Here is a 20,305-nt window from a genome sequence, read left to right as displayed (position 1 = left end):
TGTTAAAGCTGCTTCTTTCCCTTTTTCTTTCTCAGACGTGCCTTCTCAAAACGTAAGAGCACCCAATCGTTCTCCTTTAATTTCAAATCGCGACGATGTCGATTTGCTGCCTTTTTGTGTCTTTCCTAAGATTTCTGCAAAGCCTCCTGGAACTTGGCAAAAGTAGTGTCCAAGTCCCTCGTGTACTGGTTGGCTTTAAAAATCTTATCTTTCGTGCTTAGGAAGGGTGGCACCTTCGTAGCACCTTCAATAATCTCAAATGGCGCCTTCCTCGTCGAAGAGTGAATCGTGTTATTGTAGGCAAATTCCACCAAGGGCAAATACTTTTCCCATTGAGTCTTCTGATCCGAAATGTAAGACTTCAATAAATCCAGTATGACTGAATTTGCAATGTCAGATTGTCCATCTGTCTGCGGGTGCAAAGATGACGAGAACTGCAACCGTGTGCCAATGTTCTCCCAAATAGCCTTCCAAAACAAACTCATGAATCGGGGATCTTTATGCCTGTGAAACTTGACCTGCGCTTTACGCCTGTGAAACTTGACCTTCTAGCATAGCAAGCAGCTGCGTACAAAATGTCCACGTCCTTCTTGAGTCTCGGCCAAAAGAAGTATCTCTCTACACCTTTCAAGGTGGTATCAATGCCGCGGTGACCTGTAAATGGTGGACAGTGGCATTCGGTTAGAACCTTTTCCCTCAACGGCTGTGTAACGCATAACATTGTTTTCTTCATCAAGTGGCCATCCCGAATGGAATATGCGGCTAATACCCTCCCCATTCTGTATTCGACCGAATACATCTGCAAAATCTGGATCTGTGGCGTACTGATCGACCATATCCTTGAAGCTTCTATGATGTATCGTGGCAATAGCCAAGACCAACGGCTTCCGGGACAAAGCATTTGCCACCAAGTTCTTCTGTCCCTGAACATGGACAATCTGGAAGTGAAACTGTGACAAAATGTTCGCCCACCGCATCTGCTTTTCCCATAGCTGTTTCTGTGACAAGAAGTAGCGCAAACTCTGGTGATATGTGAAGACCGTAAAATCGGCTCCGAGTAGGTAATGTCGCCACTGAGTAAGAGCATGGATAACCGCCAAAAGCTCTTTCTCATAAATCTGTGCTGTCAATTCCGGCCTTGAAAACAATCGGCTCTCATAGGCAATGACATGGCCTTCTTGCATTAAGACTGCACCCAGACTACGACCACAAGCATCACAATATGCTTCGAATGACTTCTGCAAATCCGGCAAAGTCAAAATTGGTCGTGTAGTCCATTTCTCTTTCAATGTCTGAAAGGCAGTCACCTCTGTGGATCCCCACGAGAAAGGGACTCCTTTTTGTGTCAATAACTACAAAGGGGAAGCAGCCTCTGCAAACTTTCTAATGAACCGCCGGTAGTAAGAACATAAGTCCAAGAAGCTTCTAACTTCATGGACATTCACGTATAGTCTCAATCTTGGCCAAGTCCATCTGCACTCCTGTTGCTGAGACGACGTGTCCCAAAAAGTGTCTCTGATAGGAAAAATTCACTCTTCTTTGCATTGATCACCAACTTGTGATCTCGCAATGCCTGAAAGACCTATAGCAGATGTTGTCTATGTTTTGCCTCATCCTTGAAGAAGACAATAATGTTACAAAGAAAGTGCCAACAAAAGATTTGTACTCTCTGAATATCATGTCCATCATTTGGTTAAAGGTCGTTGGAGCATTGGTAAGGCCAAAAGGCATCACCAAAAATTCAAATAAAACGAAGGTCGTTTGAAAAGCTATCTTGTAGACATCTCTCGGCGCGATTCGGATCTGATGATATCCGCTCTTCGATTCTACTGAAACAAGAGGATCCCTATGGTCGGTCAAGAATATCATCAATCCTAGGAATCGGAAATTTGTTCTTGATAGTGATTTTATTGAGAGCTTTATAATCCATACCACATTCTCCAAGATCTGTCTTTCCTCAAAACCAACAACACCGGAGAGCGGGCTCGGCTCACACGGTATGGTGGCCGGTTCAGTGGTGTGCTTCTAGGTATCAGATCAATGGTATGATCCTCAGGACGAGCTGGTGGCAACTCGCTTGGCAGGCCCTCAGAAAAGCAATCGGCATGAGTGTGGAGAAAATCTTGGCGTTCTTTATCAAGTTCAGACATATTTGTCTTATGTTTATCATTCAACTCTTTCAAAAAGATAGAGTAAACAAACAGACTGGATTTATTAATTTCGAAACGGCCGAAGCCGATACAATAGGGACAGACTCGCCCTTCAGTTTTACATCAAGTACAATGGTTCGGCGCTTTTCAGTAGTCAATGTCGCTTTCTTCGCCCGATAATCGACCACGGCGTTGTTCTTATGGTACCAAGGGACTCCCAGGAGGACATCACAACCTTCCAAGGACATTATGTAGAATTCCTCATGCCCCAAATACCCCTGACAATGCAACCGAAGTTTGCCAATGACAGGCGTAATGGCCATGTCCCTGCCGGGTGCCGCTAGAACTGCCTTTGCTTGTGGTCCCATTCGATCGGGTGTAATCTCGAGCCGCGCCGCCAATTCAGGTGAAATGAAGTTGGCCCTGGCTCATCTATCAAAGAAAATCAGGGCTTCTTGATCTCTCACTTTGCCCCAAGGAACAGATTGCCCCAATTTTTGATAATAGAGGCACTGATGTCCCTATTGGGTTTCAAGGATACTGTGGGCTCACAGTATTCTGCTGTAATGACTTTAAGATTTGGAATTCCCGATAATATAATACTGATTTGTACTTGACTTGTTTGAGTGCAGGAACTGATAGACGAAATGGCTGCAGCATTTCGGTCTGATAAAATCTCTATAGACATGATTGCAATAAGGATTAGTTAATCGAGCATCTGTGAGGTCCCGATTGGATCTAGATGCGATTGCCGATTAATCATGGTTTGAGATTTGGAATAATATTTGAATGTGATTTGTCATGTGATGTCAAGTGATGTCCTGTGATGTGACTCAATTGGTATATGTGCTAAATGTGTTGTTCCTAATGCGTCGATACTAACAGACAGTGTCTGCTAAGACAGTTTATGGCCTCTGTCGGTTTTGCAGGCGTAATTGAGGGCGATTACAATGCTTTGAAGAGGGGGGTATGTCACAAACGGTGATGTGGCCTGGACACTCACTATCACAAAGTGATGACGTGGCTACTGGCAGCAGAAACCCTAATTTCTGCCAAAAACCCTAAAAATCTTGCAAACCCTAATTTCTGCTAGAAACCCTAATTTTCAGAAAACCCTAACCCTAACTGCTGGCTGAAACCCTAAGTGGCTGAAAACCCTAATTTCTGGCGCGAGTGCCACGTGGCAGCAGTGTACGGAAGATCCCCGGATTTTGCAAAGGCTGAAAAAAAGCACTAGCGACATTATTTTTGCAGGTTTTGGCCACGCAAAAGATTTGGAGAGAGAGAAAGAGAGTGGAATTGCTTTATTTTGCTCTTATGGAGAGAGAGAGAGAGAGAAAAACTGCTTTTGATTTCAAGCTTTTGGGGCTTTGCTTTTGGGCATCCCTTGTAATCTTTATATGCACGGTTTAGGGCTCACTTCTTAGAGCATCTGGACGCAGAGTTTGAGAGTGAAACCCTAACCGCTCTTTGTACTTTGACAATTGATTTAATACATAAAGAAATACCGAAAGGGGCGCCAGTCTTTGGGGCCAATATCTCTAGGCACGGAACTCCGTCGGGCCAGTGCAAATCTATTGTGAATTGTTTTGAAGTGGTTATTTGGTGCTGTCACGATTGATTCTTGACTTGGAGTGTCCAAGTATGTTACAGTGGTATCAGAGCACGGCCGATTTCTCTTCTACGGGAAATCCGATCCCCAATTTTTTTTTCCGCAGCACCTATGGCTTCAAGCAAGGATCAGTCGACTCCCTCTGTACCTGGAGATGCGGGCAAGGATCACAACGAAGATTCAGACAGAGAGTATGGCCCGCCTCAACCTACTCAGGCGGAGCAAAGAGAGATGAAGCGTCGTCAATTGATCGGCGATGCAACAAAGATGATGCTTAGTTTTGCGAAGGATCCGAAATTGGCAAAATATATGATGGAGACTTCTTTTCAGGAAGTGCATGCACAGTGGCAGAAAACCACTACACCACCCCTGAAACCCGCTCTCAAGAAATCTTCTGATCACAAACAGTATTCAGAAAAGGAATTATAAGAGGTGGTTGATGCACGGATTGCTCAGCTCTTTGACGCACAGAAGAAAGCCAAAAAGCACGGCAAAAAGCAGAAGAAAGGCACTGACTTTCCGGGATATTTGGGTCGTCAGTTGACATTTGACAAGGCAAAGAAACAGAAGAAGCGTGTTCGATTTGAAGGAGTACCGAGTTCTTCTTCTTCTTCTTCTTCTTCTGACAGTTCTTCTAGCTCTTCAGATTCGACTGAAGGAGACAGAAAAGGTAAAAAGCGAAGCAAGAAACAAAGCTTCGGAAAGGGCAAGAAAAAGACAAAGAAGGCTAAATCTCACCTAGAGACTGACAGTTCTACTGAGGACTCGTCTACAGACAGCTCAGATTCCAATGACGGAAACTTTTATGCAAACAAGAAGAATTTTTACAAAGCCAACCAGTATGACTTTCTCGAAGATAAAAGCAAGAAAGTCTGAGAGTTTAAGGAAGGTGGCCACTCGATCATGGTTGATACTTTTTCAGGATACTCAGATGCGTCGAAGGCTTTGTCTTTTATACAACAGTTTGACATCGCTTTCACGGGAGGACGCTTTTTAGAGCACTCCAAGATTCGGAGAGCTACCTCTTACTTCAAGGGGAATGCTCGTACTTGGTGGTCCACGCTTCTTTTAAACAAGACTGCGCCAGTTAAATGGTTGAAATTTAAGAAGCTTTTTATTTCTTCTTGGTTGATGCAAGAATATGAACGAGATGTACGAGCTGCTTGGAACCATCTTCGGATGACCAAGAAAGATACAATCAATGCTTACTGTGAAAGATTCTGGAGCTCTTTTCTACCCCCCTCTTCATTCAAGAAGATCTCGTTCAGAGAACAGATTGAGCGGTTCACCTTGGGTCTACCTACAGAGATCCGAGATCACTGCTTGGAACAGAAGTCAGCTTCTATTCAGGAGTTGATGAGTCATGCGAAGCGGGGCTTTGCCATTCACTCTAGCAATCTGACCTACCCCACAGATGAAGCCATGACACAACGAGCCGAACAGACTTCTGGGAATGAAAGTAGAAAGAAAAAAAGGGAAATCCAGAGTAAAAGGATAGACAACCCAAGCTTACTCCTGAGGAGAGAGCTAGCTTCATCAGAGAGGGGAAGTGCTTTGGATGTGGGGAACATGGACATATCTCCTCGAAGTGCCCTAAAAAGGCACAGAAAGAACAAAATGATAAATACAACGACAGGCCTGAGAGTTCGAGAGCAGCTGAGGAACGTGGCAGGAAAGGCAGATAGAAAAGCAGAATGGGTACCAAATGGTGTGGGACCTGCACCGAATCAAATGATTGAAAGTACAAACCGTGCCGCTTTTGGGGCAAAGTGAAGGATCAGGAAGCTCTTTTGAAGGAGCCAAGGCGAACTTCTTTTCACTTGGAATTGGCAGCTCGATTTGAAATTACGCCCGACAGACAAACGCCACAGGTGGAGGTAGTTCGACTGGCACCGTGATGGGGACTGGCACCGTGATGGGATGTTCCATTACATCGAGCATTGGTAAACTTCGTTTGCAATGACAGGGGTGTCCAGGGCACGCGAGTGACGTTCTACTCAGGATCCCTTGGTACCACAAGAATTACGCCGTGGTTGACTACCGGGCCAAGAAAGCGACTTTGATAAATGAAGGGCTCAGAGATTGTACTTGATGAACTTCAGTTTCTTTACTCATTCTTCTGGGAGAGAACTGAACGATGGATAAAGGTTGAATATGTTTTGACCTGATCAAAAGAACGCCAAGATTTTTCTCCACACTCATGCCGATTGCTTTTCAGAGGGCCTGAAGATCAGACCATTGACTTGATACCTGGAAGCACGCCACCGAACCGGCCACCTTATTGTGTGAGCCGAGTATAGAATGAAAAGATTATGAACTCAGTGAAAGACCTCTTAGAAAAGGGTCTTGTCCAGCATAGTACTTCACCGTATTGCTCTCCACTATTGTTGGATTTGAAGAAAGACGGATCTTGGAAAATGTGCATCGATTATAGAAGCTCTCAACAAAATCATCGTCGAGAACAGATTTCCGATTCCTAGGATCGATGATATACTCGACAGGTTACAGGGATTCTCGTGCTTTAGCAGGATTGATTTGAAGAGTGGATATCATCAGACCCGAATCGCGACAGGAGACGTCTACAAGACAGCCTTCCGGACTACCTTTTGGATTATTTGAGTTTTTGGTGATGTCTTTTGTCTTAACCAATGCTCTTGCGACATTTAACCGGATGATGGATAGGATTTTTCGAGAGTACAGGCTATTTGTTGGCACTTTTCTTTGATGATATCATTGTTTTCTCCAAGAATGAAGTAGAAACAGAGATCATATGCTTCAGAGATACATTTTTTTTGGGACACTTTGTCTCAGCAGCAGCAGGAGTGCAAATGGATCCGGCCAAGATAGACACTATCCGTGATTGGCCCAATCCGAAGAAAGCCCATGAAGTTGGAAGCCTCTTGGGACTGTGTTCGTACTACAGACGGTTCATTCGAAAGTTTGCAGCGGTTGCTTCCCCTTTGCATATCTTGATACAGAAAGGAGTCCCTTTTCTCGTGGGGATCCACAGAGGTGACTGCCTTTCAGACATTGAAAGAGAAATTGACTACATGACCAGATTTGACTTTGCCGGACTTGCAGAAGTGATTTGAAGTATTTTGTGATGCTTGTGGTCGTAGTCTGGGTGCGGTCTTAATGCAAGAAGGCCATGTCATTGCTTACGAGAGCCGATTGTTTTCTAGGCCGGAGATGACAGCACAGATTTATGAGAAAGAGCTTTTGACGGTTATCCATGCCACTTACTCAGTGGCAGGATTACCTACTCGGAGCGGATTTTACTGTCTTTACAGACCATCAGAGTTTGCGCTACTTCTTGTCACAGAATCAGCTTTCGGAAAAGCAGATGCGGTGGGCGAACATCTTGTCACAGTTTCACTTACAGATTGTCCATGAGCAGGGACAGAAGAATGTGCTGGAAGATGCTTTGTCTCGGAAGCTGTTGGTTCTGGCTATTTCCGCGATACATCATAGGAGCTTCGAGGATATGGTCGATCAGTATGCCACAGATACAGATTTTGCAGGATTTTTTTTCACACGGATACGGGATTGGGCAACAGTAGCAGGATACTCCATTCGGGAAGGCTACTTGATGAGAAAAACCTTGTTGTGCGTTACACAGCCGTTGAGGGAAAAGGTTATGACTGAATGCCACTGTCCACCTTTTACAGGTCACCGCGGCATTGCTACCACCATGAAAGGGGTAGAGAGATACTTCTTTTGGCCGAGACTCAAAAAGGATGTGGAAGAGTTGTGCGCAGTATGCCAGAAGGTCAAGTTTGACAGTCATAAGGCACAGGGATTGTTACAGCCTTTACCCATACCCACCCGCCCTTGGGAAAGTATTGAAATGGATTTCATTTTTGATCTTCCGAGAACACAAAATGATCACAATGATTTTTCGATTACATGGCATGTCTTAGACGATTGTCTCCGACAGAGACCCCAGATTTATGAGTTTGTTTTGGAAGGCAATTTGGGAGAACATTGGCACGCGGTTGCAGTTTTTGTCATTGTTCCACTTGCAGACTGACGGGCAATTTGAGATTGCCAATTCAGTGGTTTTAGATTTATTGAAGTCTTGTATCTCGGATCAGAAGACTCAATGGGAAAAGAACTTACCTTTGGTGGAATTTGCCTACAATAACACGATACACTCTTTGACGGGGAAGACGCCATTTGAGATTGTTGAAAGTGCTGCGAAGGTTCCATCCTTCCTGAGCACGAAAGAGTAGATATTTGAAGCGGATGAATATTCGCGAGATTTGGATACGGCTTTTGCCAAGGTTCGCGAGACTTTACAGGAGTCTCAAGAACGACAGAAAAAGGCAGTGGATCGCCATCGTCACAACTTGAAATTGAAGGAGGATGATTGGGTGCTCTTACGTTTTGAGAAGGCACGCCTAAGAAAGAAAAAGGGAAAGGAGAGGCTTTTTTTCCAAAGCTTAGTATGCGATACTACGGACCTTTCCAGATTACTGAAAAGATAAACGATGTCTCCTTTCGATTGAAACTGCCAGATACTTGGAGGATTCACGATGCATTGCATGTGAGTCTCTTGAAACCTTTTAGGGGTGATGTGCCTGATGATGGGGAGCCCGATTGTCACGTGACACATCCAACCCTATGTGTCCGTGGACAAGCTACAACATTATCAGGGTTCAGTTAGTCCAGTCAGTCTAGATTTAGAAGTGATCTGGCACTTCTGTGAGTCTATTCGTAGACCGTGCATGCCCAGTCACTTAGTGTAGATGCATATCCTCTGGTTGCACACAGCATGATCATCAGTATTCCCTTCAGAATCCATCAGATTCAGTCAGGGGAATTTTTCAGTGCATTTAGCCTATTTTTCCTATTTTTGGTATTTTTCACTTATTATTTTTGAGTGACTTCCCAACAAAAGTAGATAGGGCAATTTTGCTAAGTTAATATATAAGCAAACCCAAGTTAGCACTTTCTGGCAGAAGAGGCAACAGAAGCTCCCGCTCAACAGGCACCTTCTAAGCAAGAACCCATCAGAACCCTTGGCGTTTTGGTGTTCCCTCATCGCCCACACCCTCATCAGCCTAGCGTTTTTGGTTTCCCACAGCACCTCCCAAAGATCCCCTAGCGTTTGCAGTTCTCTCATCGCCAGGAGTCCCCAGAACCCCAGCGTTTTCATCAACGATAGCAGGCTGCCCCAGCGTTTCGTGTTTTCAGCCCTGAACATCGCCGGCAACCCCAGATCACCTCAGCGTTTTACTAACGCTACAGTAGATGCCCAGCGTTTTTGGTTTTCAGCCACAATCGCAGCAGAGGAGCAGCGTTTTCAGCAAGCATTAGAAGCAGCAGATTCAGCCCTAAATGATTGTAGAAGATCCCCATTTTCAGCCCATAAAAACGCAGCCAACACAGTTATTTTCAGCCACCGAAACAGCCCCGAAATTCAGCAGTTAGAAGACCACAGATTTCAGCCCTAAAGTCGTCGTCGTCGTCACCGGCATAGTCCCAGGTTGCATTAGTCCATTGCATCGTCATTGTACCACTTTGTGCAATCATGAGTAGACCACTCTCGCCGACGAGAGTGGGGCCTTCTGAGGAGGGTTTTACAACGTCTCTGGTGTCGTATCTCTCTTCTCTCTCTATCTCTCAGTCTCATATACTTGCACGCACGGTGTCCATTCACTTTGTTTGTGATCATAGCACTTTCCATTAAGAACGGAAGGCTCTCCCTTCCATAAGAACTAAAAGGAACCTTGAGCACAGTTCGGAGCACTCATCTTGAGCAAAGCGCAAACAATCATTCCGCTACACCTAACATTGGTATCAGAGCTTTGGCAGTGTTCTGTATCACTCAAGGAAAGAACCAGAAGCACCACAAGAATTTTTTTTGCTTGTTGCAATCGCACGAACCCAAGTTCGCTTGGGCGTGTCGATTCCTAATCGTGTTTGTTGAAGAGTGACAGGAATCCCAGGAAAGAAGGGCTTGTCCAGCCTCCCCTTGTGTCTCTTTTCACTCATTGAGAGCGGACCGTGCACTTAGCGGCCGGCCAATCGACGTGAGGTGGGAAAAGCAACCTTGGTGAGCGGAACTCCGCCAAGGGATACGCCCGTGGAAAAGAGTAGAACTCGGGTGAAGAGAAGATCCTTCTCAAACACGGTTTGCAAGCGAAAGAAAACCTCAAGAACCTCAAGATCCTCAAGAACCCAAGAACTTAAGAACCCAAGAACCCACAAGAATCCAAGTTCCTCGTGAACTTCATAACCCACAAGAACCCACGATTGCAGAATGGTCATCACTCGAAGCGGAATGGATACTTCGCTTGGAGGTGATGAGCATGAGAGAGGCGAAGAAGAATTTTCCCCACCAGGAGGTTTTTCCGACCCTTCTCCATTTACGACAAGGATTGCACTAACTCCTATGGAGGCTTTCGACAAGAGGATGATGGACAGGAAGTTAGAAAGTGATGAAAGAATCGCAGCCATCGAGCGTAAGTACCAAGAAAGAATGGCAGCCATAGCGTGTGAGAGCGAGCAAGCACGCTTGGAAGCAACAGCAAGAGAAACAAAATTTGATCGCGAGAACAAAGAAAGAGAAGCAAGATTTGATCGCGAGAACAAAGCAAGAATGCAAGAGTTCTTGCGACTCAAGTTCAGGCACAGATGCAAGAGAATCAGGAAAAGGAGACTCTCTTAGTCTCTTTTTCTCCAAAGCATGACACACAAGATTTGTATGATTATGAGAAGCATGATGAATTGAATGACAATGATTTGCAGCCATCGAGCGTAAGTACCAAGAAAGAATGGCAGCCATAGCGCGTGAGAGCGAGCAAGCACACTTGGAAGCCAAAGCAAGAGAAGCAAAATTTGATCGCGAGAACAAAGAAAGAGAAGCAAGATTTGATCGTGAGAACAAAGCAAGAATGCAAGAGTTCTTGCGACTCTTTTCTCAAGTTGAGGCATAGATGCAAGAGAATGAGGAAAAGGAGACTCTCTCAGTCTCTTCTTCTCCAAAGCATGACACACAAGATTTGCATGATTATGAGAAGCATGATGAATTGAATGACAATGATTTGCATGATGATTTGATTGACCATGATAAGCATGATCAAGATGTGATTTCTCACGAGCATGATGATTTTGCATGATCAAGATGTGATTTCTCACAAGCATGATGAGTTGTATGAAGATGATGTGATTGTTCACAAGGATGATGTGTTAGTGGATGCTTTTTCTAGCGAAGCTAACCTCGTTGTAGATTCGATCAATCTCGAAGAATCGATCTTGGCTTTCGAGTCGAGGTCCAAAGAACCCCCATAGGACGATTCGATCATTCAAGAAGAACCGATCTTGGCTCTTGAGCCTAGGTCCAAAGAACCCTCACAAGAAGTATTATGTGTTCGCATGATTGATACGCACGCATTCTTCGAGTGTTTCATTCGTGATCGTTACGTCGTTAGCATAGTGGTTTCCTGTATTTTAGTCAGCGTCTTTATGTGATCTCTTTTCCTAGGCATGACATATTGTACGTTGAGCACGTTTCACTCATGAATGAGCACGGATGTATGCGGATTGTTCATGAAAAGCTGAAAAGTATGTAAGTAAGGAAGTCACATTCCATGTCTTTTCCTTGTCATGACACAGTTTCCAAACGAGCACATGAACGTATGAGCACCAAGCATGGGCATTTCCGTTGTGAATTGCCACAGTTGATTGCTTTAGATCAAAAGAGAAAGATTCGATCTCATTGTTTGCGTGTATGTGGTGAACGGCTTGGCACTCCGTCTCTTTGTTCATCTACATTGCATGCACAGTCTTTTAGGAAGACAAGATTTTTTCCAGTCACTTTACATGGAATAGGTATGTTCATGGTTTTGGGTTGGAAGTGGTTTCAGGAATTTTCAGCCATGGAGATTCTTGAAGAAGAAAGAAGCTTGACTCTAGACAAAGTTGAAGCATTGAAGGAGCCAAAGAAGACTTTGAGTCGTTTTCGGCGCGGCCCAAAGAAGCAAGCGTTGTAGACCTTTATGAAGTTCAAGTATCGCACGACCCACACATCAGAGTGGGCCGGCGAAGAGTCCCTTCCAGGATTCCGGATGCTATTGGCGATCTCCCTCGACGCCATACAGTTCGGTACCAGTACCTCACTTTGAAAAGGAGGGGATGTCACGTGACACATCCAACCCTATGTGTCCGTGGATCAAGGTTCAGTCAGTCCAGTCAGTCTAGATTTAGAAGTGATCTGGCACTTTTATGAGTCTATTCGTAGACCGTGCATACCCAGTCACTTAGTGTAGATGCATATCCTCTGGTTGCACACAGCATGATCATCAGTATTTCCTTAAGAATCCATCAGATTCAGTCAGGGGAATTTTTCAGTGCATTTAGCCTATTTTCCCTATTTTAGGTATTTTTCACTTATTATTTTTGAGTGACTTCCCAACGAAAGTAGGTAGGGCAATTTTGCTAAGTTAATATATAAGCAAACCCAAGTTAGCACTTTCTGGCAGAAGAGGCAACAGGAGCTCCCGCTCAACAGGCACCTTCTCAGCAAGAACCCATCAGAACCCTTGGCAGTTTGGTGTTCCCTCATCGCCCACACCCTCATCAGCCTAGCGTTTTTGGTTTCCCACAGCACCTCCCAAAGATCCCCTAGCGTTTGCAGTTCTCTCATCGCCAAGAGTCCCCAGAACCCCAGTGTTTTCATCAACGATAGCAGGTTGCCCCAGCGTTTCCTGTTTTCAGCCCTGAACATCGCCGACAACCCCAGATCACCTCAGCGTTTCACTAACACTACAGCAGATGCCCAGCGTTTTTGGTTTTCAGCCACAATCGCAGCAGAGGAGCAGCGTTTTCAGCAAGCATTAGAAGCAGAAGATTCAGCCCTAAATGATTGCAGAAGATCCCCATTTTCAGCCCATAAAAACGCAGCCAAAACAGTTATTTTTAGCCACCGAAACAGCCCCGAAATTCAGCAGTTAGAAGACCACAGATTTCAGCCCTAAAGTCGTCGTCGTCGTCACCGGCATAGTCCCAGGTTGCATCAGTCCATTGCATCGTCATTGTACCACTTTGTGCAATCATGAGTAGACCACTCTCGCCGACGAGAGTGGGGCCTTCGGAGGAGGGTTTTACAACGTCTCTGGTGTCGTATCTCTCTTCTCTCTCTATCTCTCAGTCTCATACACTTGCACGCACGGTGTCCATTCACTTTGTTTGTGATCATAGCACTTTCCGTTAAGAATGGAAGGCTCTCCCTTCCATAAGAACTAAAAGGAACCTTGAGCACAGTTCGGAGCACTCATCTTGAGCAAAGCGCAAACAATCATTCCGCTGCACCTAACATTGATGAGCAACCCTAAGTGGAAGAAGACGAGGAGACCCTTGTTCCTGAACAGATTTTGGCACATAGGGATACGAAGAAAGGTAAAGTCCGAAGGCGGTTCTTGGTTAAGTTCAAGAACTATCTTGCATTTGATGCGAATGGATGGAGGAGGAGGACCTAGCAGATACTCCTCGGATTGTGAAACTTTACCTTGATGCTTTGGTTTAGCATAGTCTACTCCAAACGGAATTCAAAATTCAGCTTGTCGGAGATCTGGTGCAGTGGGATGCACAAGAGGGGAGTCGCTCCGCTCCTTTGTCAACAGATGCCTTGATTTTGATACTAAAGTCACTGATGTCTCTTTGAGCTTCAGGGATATTGAGAGCTGACATTATTCTGCTGGATGACTTCATGAAATGGAATTCCTGATAAAGATACTGATTTGTTCTTGACTTCTTTTGAGTGCAGGAACTGATAGACGAAATGACTGCAGCATTTTGGTCTGATTGATCTCGAATAGACATGGTTGCAATAGGGGTTAGTCAATCGGACATCGATGAGGTCTCGATTGGACCTAGATGTGATTGCTAGCTACATTGCCGATAAATCATAGTCTAAGGTCCGAATGAATGTTGAATGTCATGTGATGTGACTGTCGATTTAGTACATGTGCTAGACGAGTGTTCCTAGTACCTAGGTACTAACAGTCAGTGTCTACTAAGACGGTTTATGGCTTTTGTTGGTTTTGCAGGCGTAATCGCGGTCGATTACAATGTTTTCAAGAGGGGGGTATGTCACAAAGTGATGATGTGGCTACCAGCAGCAGAAACCCTAATTTTTGCCAAAAACCCTAAAAATCCTGCAAACCCTAATTTTTGTCAAAAAAACCCTGATTTCTGAAAACCCTAACCCTAACTGCTGGCTGAAACCCTAAGTGGCTGAAAACCCTAATTCTGGCGCCAATGCCACATGGCAGCAGTGTATGGAAAATCCCGGATTTTAGGGAGGCTGAAAAAAAGCACTAGCGACGTTATTTTTGCAGCTTTTGGCCACGCAAAAGATTTGGAGAGAGAGAAAGAGAGTGGAATTGCTTTATTTTGCTCTTATGGAGAGAGAGAAAAACTGTTCAAGCTTTTGGGGCTCTGCTTTTGGGAATCCCTTGTAATCTTTATATGCACAGTTTAGGGCTCACTTCTTAGAGCATGTGGACGCAGAGTCTGAGAGTGAAACCCTAACCGCTCTTTGTACTTTGACAATTGATTTAATACATAAAGAAATACCGAAAGGGGCGCCATTCTTTGGGGCCAATATCTCTAGGCACGGAACTCCGCCGGGCCAGTGCAAATCTATTGTGATCTGTGAATTGTTTTGAAGTGGTTATTTGGTGGTGTCGCGATTGATTCTTGACTTGGAGTGTCCAAGTCTTTTACACTCACACTAGCTGGATAGGCCCATAAAATGCGTCAGTAAGTAAGTTGGTGAGAACTTCATCTTCTTTTCCTTCTGTTAGGGTTTAGGCCCCTTAGTGGGGATCTGCAGGTCGGCTATGGTTAGGCTGGGGGAGCCCTAACTCGCTGATTCTTTAGTGGCTTGACACATCAGTAGTTTGACACCTCCTCGATTTGGAGGTGTATGACAAAGTTGACTGGGGTTTCCTTGAGGGCACTATGCGCCGGATAGAGTTTTTAGATGCATGGATTAGCGGAGTTTCAACTCTCTACAGATGTGCGCACAGTCACGTGTTGTTGGTAGGGAGAAGAGGAGAATGGTTCATGCTCACACGCTCGGTTCGATAGCGTTGTCCTTTTTCCCCCTTCCTATTTCTCTTCTATGTTGAGGCGATGAGGAAGTTTTTCACCTCACTAGAGATTGGTCTGCGTGGACTACAGCCTATTCGGGACAAGGAGCTTTTGGACGCTGAGTTTGCTGATGACTAAGACATGATTCTGGAGGGTTGAGAGGCCAACTTGCAGAAGTGTGAGCAGTCTCTTGAGGTGTTATGTTGTGCTTCGGTAGCATTGATCAACTGGCGGAAGACCGTGGCTTTATGGGTTGGTAGTGCGTCCATACTTGATTGGTCACTTAGAGAGGGTTTAGGTGGATCCCCTCAGGGACACCAGTACACTACTTGGGTTGTTAGGTTGGTTTGGATCTATCAACAGAGCAACAAATTGCTTCCCTCCTTTCTATCAGGAGGAAATTGCTCCATTGGAGCTCAACACGGCTCTCTCTTGTTGGCAAGGTTGTGGTGGCACTATTGGCTACTATGTGGTACATCACCTCTTGCTGGATTTTCTCCAGCTCTTGCATCAGCCAATTGGAGAGACTGATCATGAAATTTTTGTAGATAGGGTGAGACACACAGTCGGCTCGGGGCAAAGTCTCCTTGCAGGTCATCACTTTACCTTGTTCTTAGGGAGGGTTGGGGATCATAGACCTAGCACAACAAAGTAGAGTCCTCCTTGGGAAGCTTGTGGGAACTTCTTCCAGGGGAGAAGCCCTGGAAGGAGCTGTTACTCCACCGGATTCGGACCAGGGTCCTACAGAGGGGAGGCCCATGGAGCCCTTCCACCCGCTGGATCTTCACAGAGATACGCTGAGTAGGCCTGAGCAGGAGATGGGACGATCACTTCTCCACGAGCCTACTTTGGTCTTGGGGGGGCCTTGAGCAGCACCAGTCCACATGCATTGAGGAGCGTTTGAGGAAGCCAATTTGTGGAACCCTATGGTCAACACGAAGCGAGGACACATGGATGGTAGCAGACCTCCTGTCTCTTGGGGTCCCATGGGAGAGGGTCTAACCTGCACTTTTGGGGACTGGTTGCAGTTTTTACAATACTTTCAGAGGAGGTTAGAGACACTCAGCTGCAAGACATGAGGGGGGTGCAAAGCATGTGTCAAGATATTGTAGAGGCTATACCTATTGAGTGGCAGACCCCTATGGAGGCAGCATCTCCCTATTGGATGGGGGCTTTCACACGGCTAGAGGTCCAAGACAGGGTCTTGCATGTTCTTCGAGGTCCAGAGGGAGTACCGCCACAAAGTCACTATCAAGTCACCAAAGGTGGCTGAGTGTTGCTTTTAGCTGTTGTGGGCATCAGTGGGAGGACTTGTGTCATAGACCCTCGACGTGACAAACCTTGAGTCAGAACATTGGTGGCTCTGGGCTTGGGAAAGCGGTCCTTTGGTGCAAGTATAGTGGAATCCAAGGGAGTGGTTTTGGCAGGATCCTTTTACTCTAGCCGATCACCCGGGACCCCTTTTTTCCAGTGTACAGCACGGAGAGAGGCTCTTCCTGCTGCAACGTTTCACTGGCAGGAGGATGGTCTCATGTCCGAGTTTTTGGCAAGATTCTGATGGGACAATAGATCGCCAAGGCGTGTCACCATGTTCTAATGGCTAGTTGCACATCGAGCTACTACTGCAGTGGGGAGTTGGTTGGTGCACAGCGGCCTCTTGGCAATAGCTGCCGCTTGTGACCACCCACTTGAGACTGAGCGTCATTGTCTGTGGGACTGCCCCATGGCACAGTTGGCTTGGCTTTTGATTTTTCCGTTGATGCCTACACTCTTCACAGCCAACGATTACACTTGGGGTGTTGTAGCTTGGCCCACACCACACTCTCAGGCCCAGGACTTCGTTTTGAGATGGCTTCTGTCAGCAGGATGATTGTGATACAGGAGGGCCGGTCTACACTTCAACCAACCACAGAGCTAGTTCCTCAAGAGTGTAGCAAAGATAGAGAGTTGTAGTGGGAGCTCATCTGCAGCCTAACATTGTGGTTCACCTTGCAAGCCCTTTGCTTCCGCATCTTCGAGGCTCGACCCATCCCATCGCCAGAGACTCTCTGTGACATTTGGTTGGAGCTGGTCCATACCCTCAGCAGCTAGTTTGAGAGACTTTAGATATGGGAGCGCCAAGAGGCCTTCTTGTGACTTTGGTGCCAAGGGCCCTTCTTCACCATGGTTCAAGTTCAAGGGGCCCTAAATTGCAGTATCGTCCACTAGTGTGGTTATTTCCTCCCTCCATCTCTTGATTTAGCCATCATCGTACATATCATGTCTTTTCACGGGGAGAGTCGCCCCACGTGTTGATGTAGCCCTCACTACCAAGGGAAGTTTGTAGCCCATTTGGAAAGTTTTTTCTTAAGTAATGGAAGGATCTTTTTCTTGGGGGAAAAAGATGCCCAAAAGGACGAAATTGCATGGGCACTACTGCTAGTAGTGGAAACGGAGGCATAAATGAGCCCAAATCAAAATTTTGACAGCGTGATCTCGTGAATCGGAGAACGTGTGTAGGACGAAATTGCATGGATAGTACTGCTAGTAGTGGAAACAGAGGTGGGAATGAGCCGGAATCAAAATTCTGTGATCATAGGCCTTTCTCGAATTTGGGTTGCCACCTTGGGAATGCTCACCAAAAACTTCCTCAAACGGAGAACGTGAGCGGGAAGGTTGTTGGCGATGCTACCTTGCACCAATTGTTGGAAATACAGCTGTAGTAATGCACGCGAAGATGGAGGAGAAGACGAAGGAGAACGTCAAGAGCTCACAACACTAGCATTACTAAGTGTGCCAACACAAAGATAAGCTTGCCCTAGAGTGATAGGCGTGTACAAGCCAGGGGAAAAACCTCTTAAAGAGGGGAAAATGTGCCCGGGTGGTCCCAAGTGTTTTAACACACTTCACTACCATAATATGGTTACACCTTGAGCATCGAGAGTCACTTATCAAACCCACACATAGTACATCACATGTATCTCCATAGGTCATATTTTACCTTAAAGGACGATAATAAAATCTATCTCTCTCTCTCTCTCTCTCTCTCTCTCTCTCTCTCTCTCTCTCTCTCTCTCTCTCAGTAAACCTTCTATTAAATTACACATCCCAAGGGTACAATCTCAAGATAAATGTACAAAGTCGTTTAGGGGGAAATTTTTTTTGGGTCCAGTATTGTGTAATAAGGCATATGAGTAGTCAATGGTCCAATGAGCCTTGATGGAATTGGTGGATAAGATGAAACAGGTGGGATAGGTGGAACATGAGCCACAGTAGAATGCTGTGGTAGAGAATGATTTACTTAGTCACGGCACCCCAAAATATCATGAAAACTTTGAAATCTCACCTTCCACATATGCTGGAGACTATTTAGAAGTGATAGCATATTGAAGTTCTTGTACCAAATCCATGAGGTAGTCCCGATTTAGATAAGTTGTCGCAAGAATCTTGGAATTGGGAGGATCCTGAAAAGTTCTATTGGTTTCCTCTTCTGAAGTTGGATAAGGATTAGCCTCCATCCAAGGGATCGGTCCTTCTTGTGAGAAGAAATAAAAAGGTGAGGTCTGATACCACTGTATCACTCCTTTGAGGGATGATTCACTCTATTATAAGACAGTGACAAACTCTTATCACACTTGTACACCTGGAGACGATACAAAAGAGGGGGAGTTCGGAGTACTAGCCCCCTAATAGGTGCCCCTGGCAGAATTTCACTAGGTGATTAAAGATTTTACAATTGCTCTGTGGACCACATAAAATCTGTTTTACAACTGAGCCCCAGCCTTTTATTTTAGGCACTTGCTTTAAAAGCAACTTAAAATCATATATTCACAAGCATTGTAAATTGTCTTAAATTAATTGGTGGCCATAAACATAGCAGTCTCATGCATGCGTTTTTGCACCCAAGCCATTGATTGGGGACCAGGAGCCTTTCATGAGGTTTTTGGTTAAATATTTTTGCAGTCTTTGTTATCATATATGTAGGGGAGTAAAAGTTGACATGGGTCTCCAACTGAAGTTTGAAGGTCCCAAAGGCTTAATGGAAACTGCCTTACATTTTGTTTTGCAGGCCGCACCAATTTTATAGAACTGGCAATGCTCCCCAAAGGAGAGTGGCCAAACTGGTAAACCTCTCGAGCTCAAAGTACTTCTTTTCACTGAAGATGCTGTTATCATTCGACATTGCGCTTACTATGCTGTTATGTAACAAGTTCTTTATTTGATATCCATATTGGAAGTCTCTGGTACTCTACTTGACAAAAGGTTTTAATGGTAGATGAAAGCATACAGTATTTTACAATCAATTGTAATTGAGAGACTCTTTCTTGGTAGTTCACTCTTCAAACGTAATCTCCTTATTCTCTATTGCAGTTTTTCATTTATGCATGCATCCCATGGCTAAGAGTGTTACTGATCTTGATGTCTTACTCTCTGAAGATTCTAATTTCAGGTGTGGAGATTGCAAAGGCAGCGGCTGGGATTTCTGTGACCGGTGTCTTGGAAGTGGTGAAAAAAAAGGTGTCATGGGATTTCACATAAACCAAGATATGGAAGTGAATGGGACCACCTGAGAAAAGTAATATCTGTTTGAGGCTAAGTGTTCCATCAATTAGCAGGGCCCCCTGCCCTCCCCAAGTGCGCCAACCCCCTCTTCCAAGATCTTTTTGCTCTCAAGAAAATGACGAGCTTTTCAATGGTACCATCAGGATACAAATCCTAGACTTCAGGTGGATAGTAGTTGTAAGCTGATGCCAACATGGTTTGTACATTGCCCATTCAATTTTTTTCCCAACAGGCAAGATGAGTTTTAGCAGTTCTCACTTGCTTTCTGGCTGTTTGTATTATATGGAAACCTCGGTACAAGTCTCTTGTTGGTCAGGTCAAGAGACATTTCGTTGCCATTGTGAAGCGTCCAGTTACTTTAACTGTATCTTGAGGTGATGAATCTAATGGGGGTATGAGCTTCACGCGGTTGAATTTAGACTGTTTGTGTTTGTGGAATTAGCATAAAACTGAGGGAGGAGGCCATCGAGATCTAACATTTACTGTGGCTCTATCCAAGAGAGCCCATGTATGGAGAAGTGACTTAACCTACAGTTCTGTTGAGCGGTAACCTGCCTCAATGGGTCCTCTGCTAGAGCGAACTTATTAATAAAGTATGTCAATGTCTGTATAAATCCAGCAAGAAAAGCCCAAAGCATCTCTGACCACTATTGTCCACCCTAGACACAGGCCTGAAGCCCTTTTTTGAGAAGAGAATGAAATCAGCCTTGGTTCTCATAATACCCTGCAGCTACATATGTGTTGCTCTTCTTCCTCTAGCTCTGGCTCTTAAGTCGTGTAGCTAGCCCATCTGTTGCTCTAGATGCACGGGAACATTTATCTGCTCTATTTGCCAGTTGATGGGAGGAGGTGCAAATGTATCCTATGACACATCAAAAGCCTGTGTGAGGTGTGAGACTCA

At 45.2% G+C, this 20,305-nt stretch overlaps 1 protein-coding gene across 1 annotated transcript in view; it reads left to right on the top strand.

Moving 5' to 3' along the window:
- The window catches only part of LOC147461590 (uncharacterized), a 57,655-nt gene extending 37,837 nt beyond the window's left edge, over positions 1-19,818 (top strand). Inside the window, exons 3-4 of the mRNA XM_086509095.1 lie at positions 18,911-18,965; positions 19,292-19,818. Coding sequence (XP_086365221.1) covers positions 18,911-18,965; positions 19,292-19,412 — 176 coding nt within the window. The 3' untranslated portion in view covers positions 19,413-19,818. The remainder of the gene's footprint in view (positions 1-18,910; positions 18,966-19,291) is intronic.
- Positions 19,819-20,305: the final 487 nt, after the last annotated feature.

The sequence above is a fragment of the Adiantum capillus-veneris genome, chromosome 3, assembly GCF_014529385.1.
Source record: "Adiantum capillus-veneris isolate H3 chromosome 3, ASM1452938v2, whole genome shotgun sequence".
In the NCBI taxonomy this organism is placed as follows: domain Eukaryota; kingdom Viridiplantae; phylum Streptophyta; class Polypodiopsida; order Polypodiales; family Pteridaceae; genus Adiantum; species Adiantum capillus-veneris.
The sequence above is the reverse complement of the archived record's forward strand: the minus strand, read 5'-3'. Positions and strand labels throughout refer to the sequence as shown.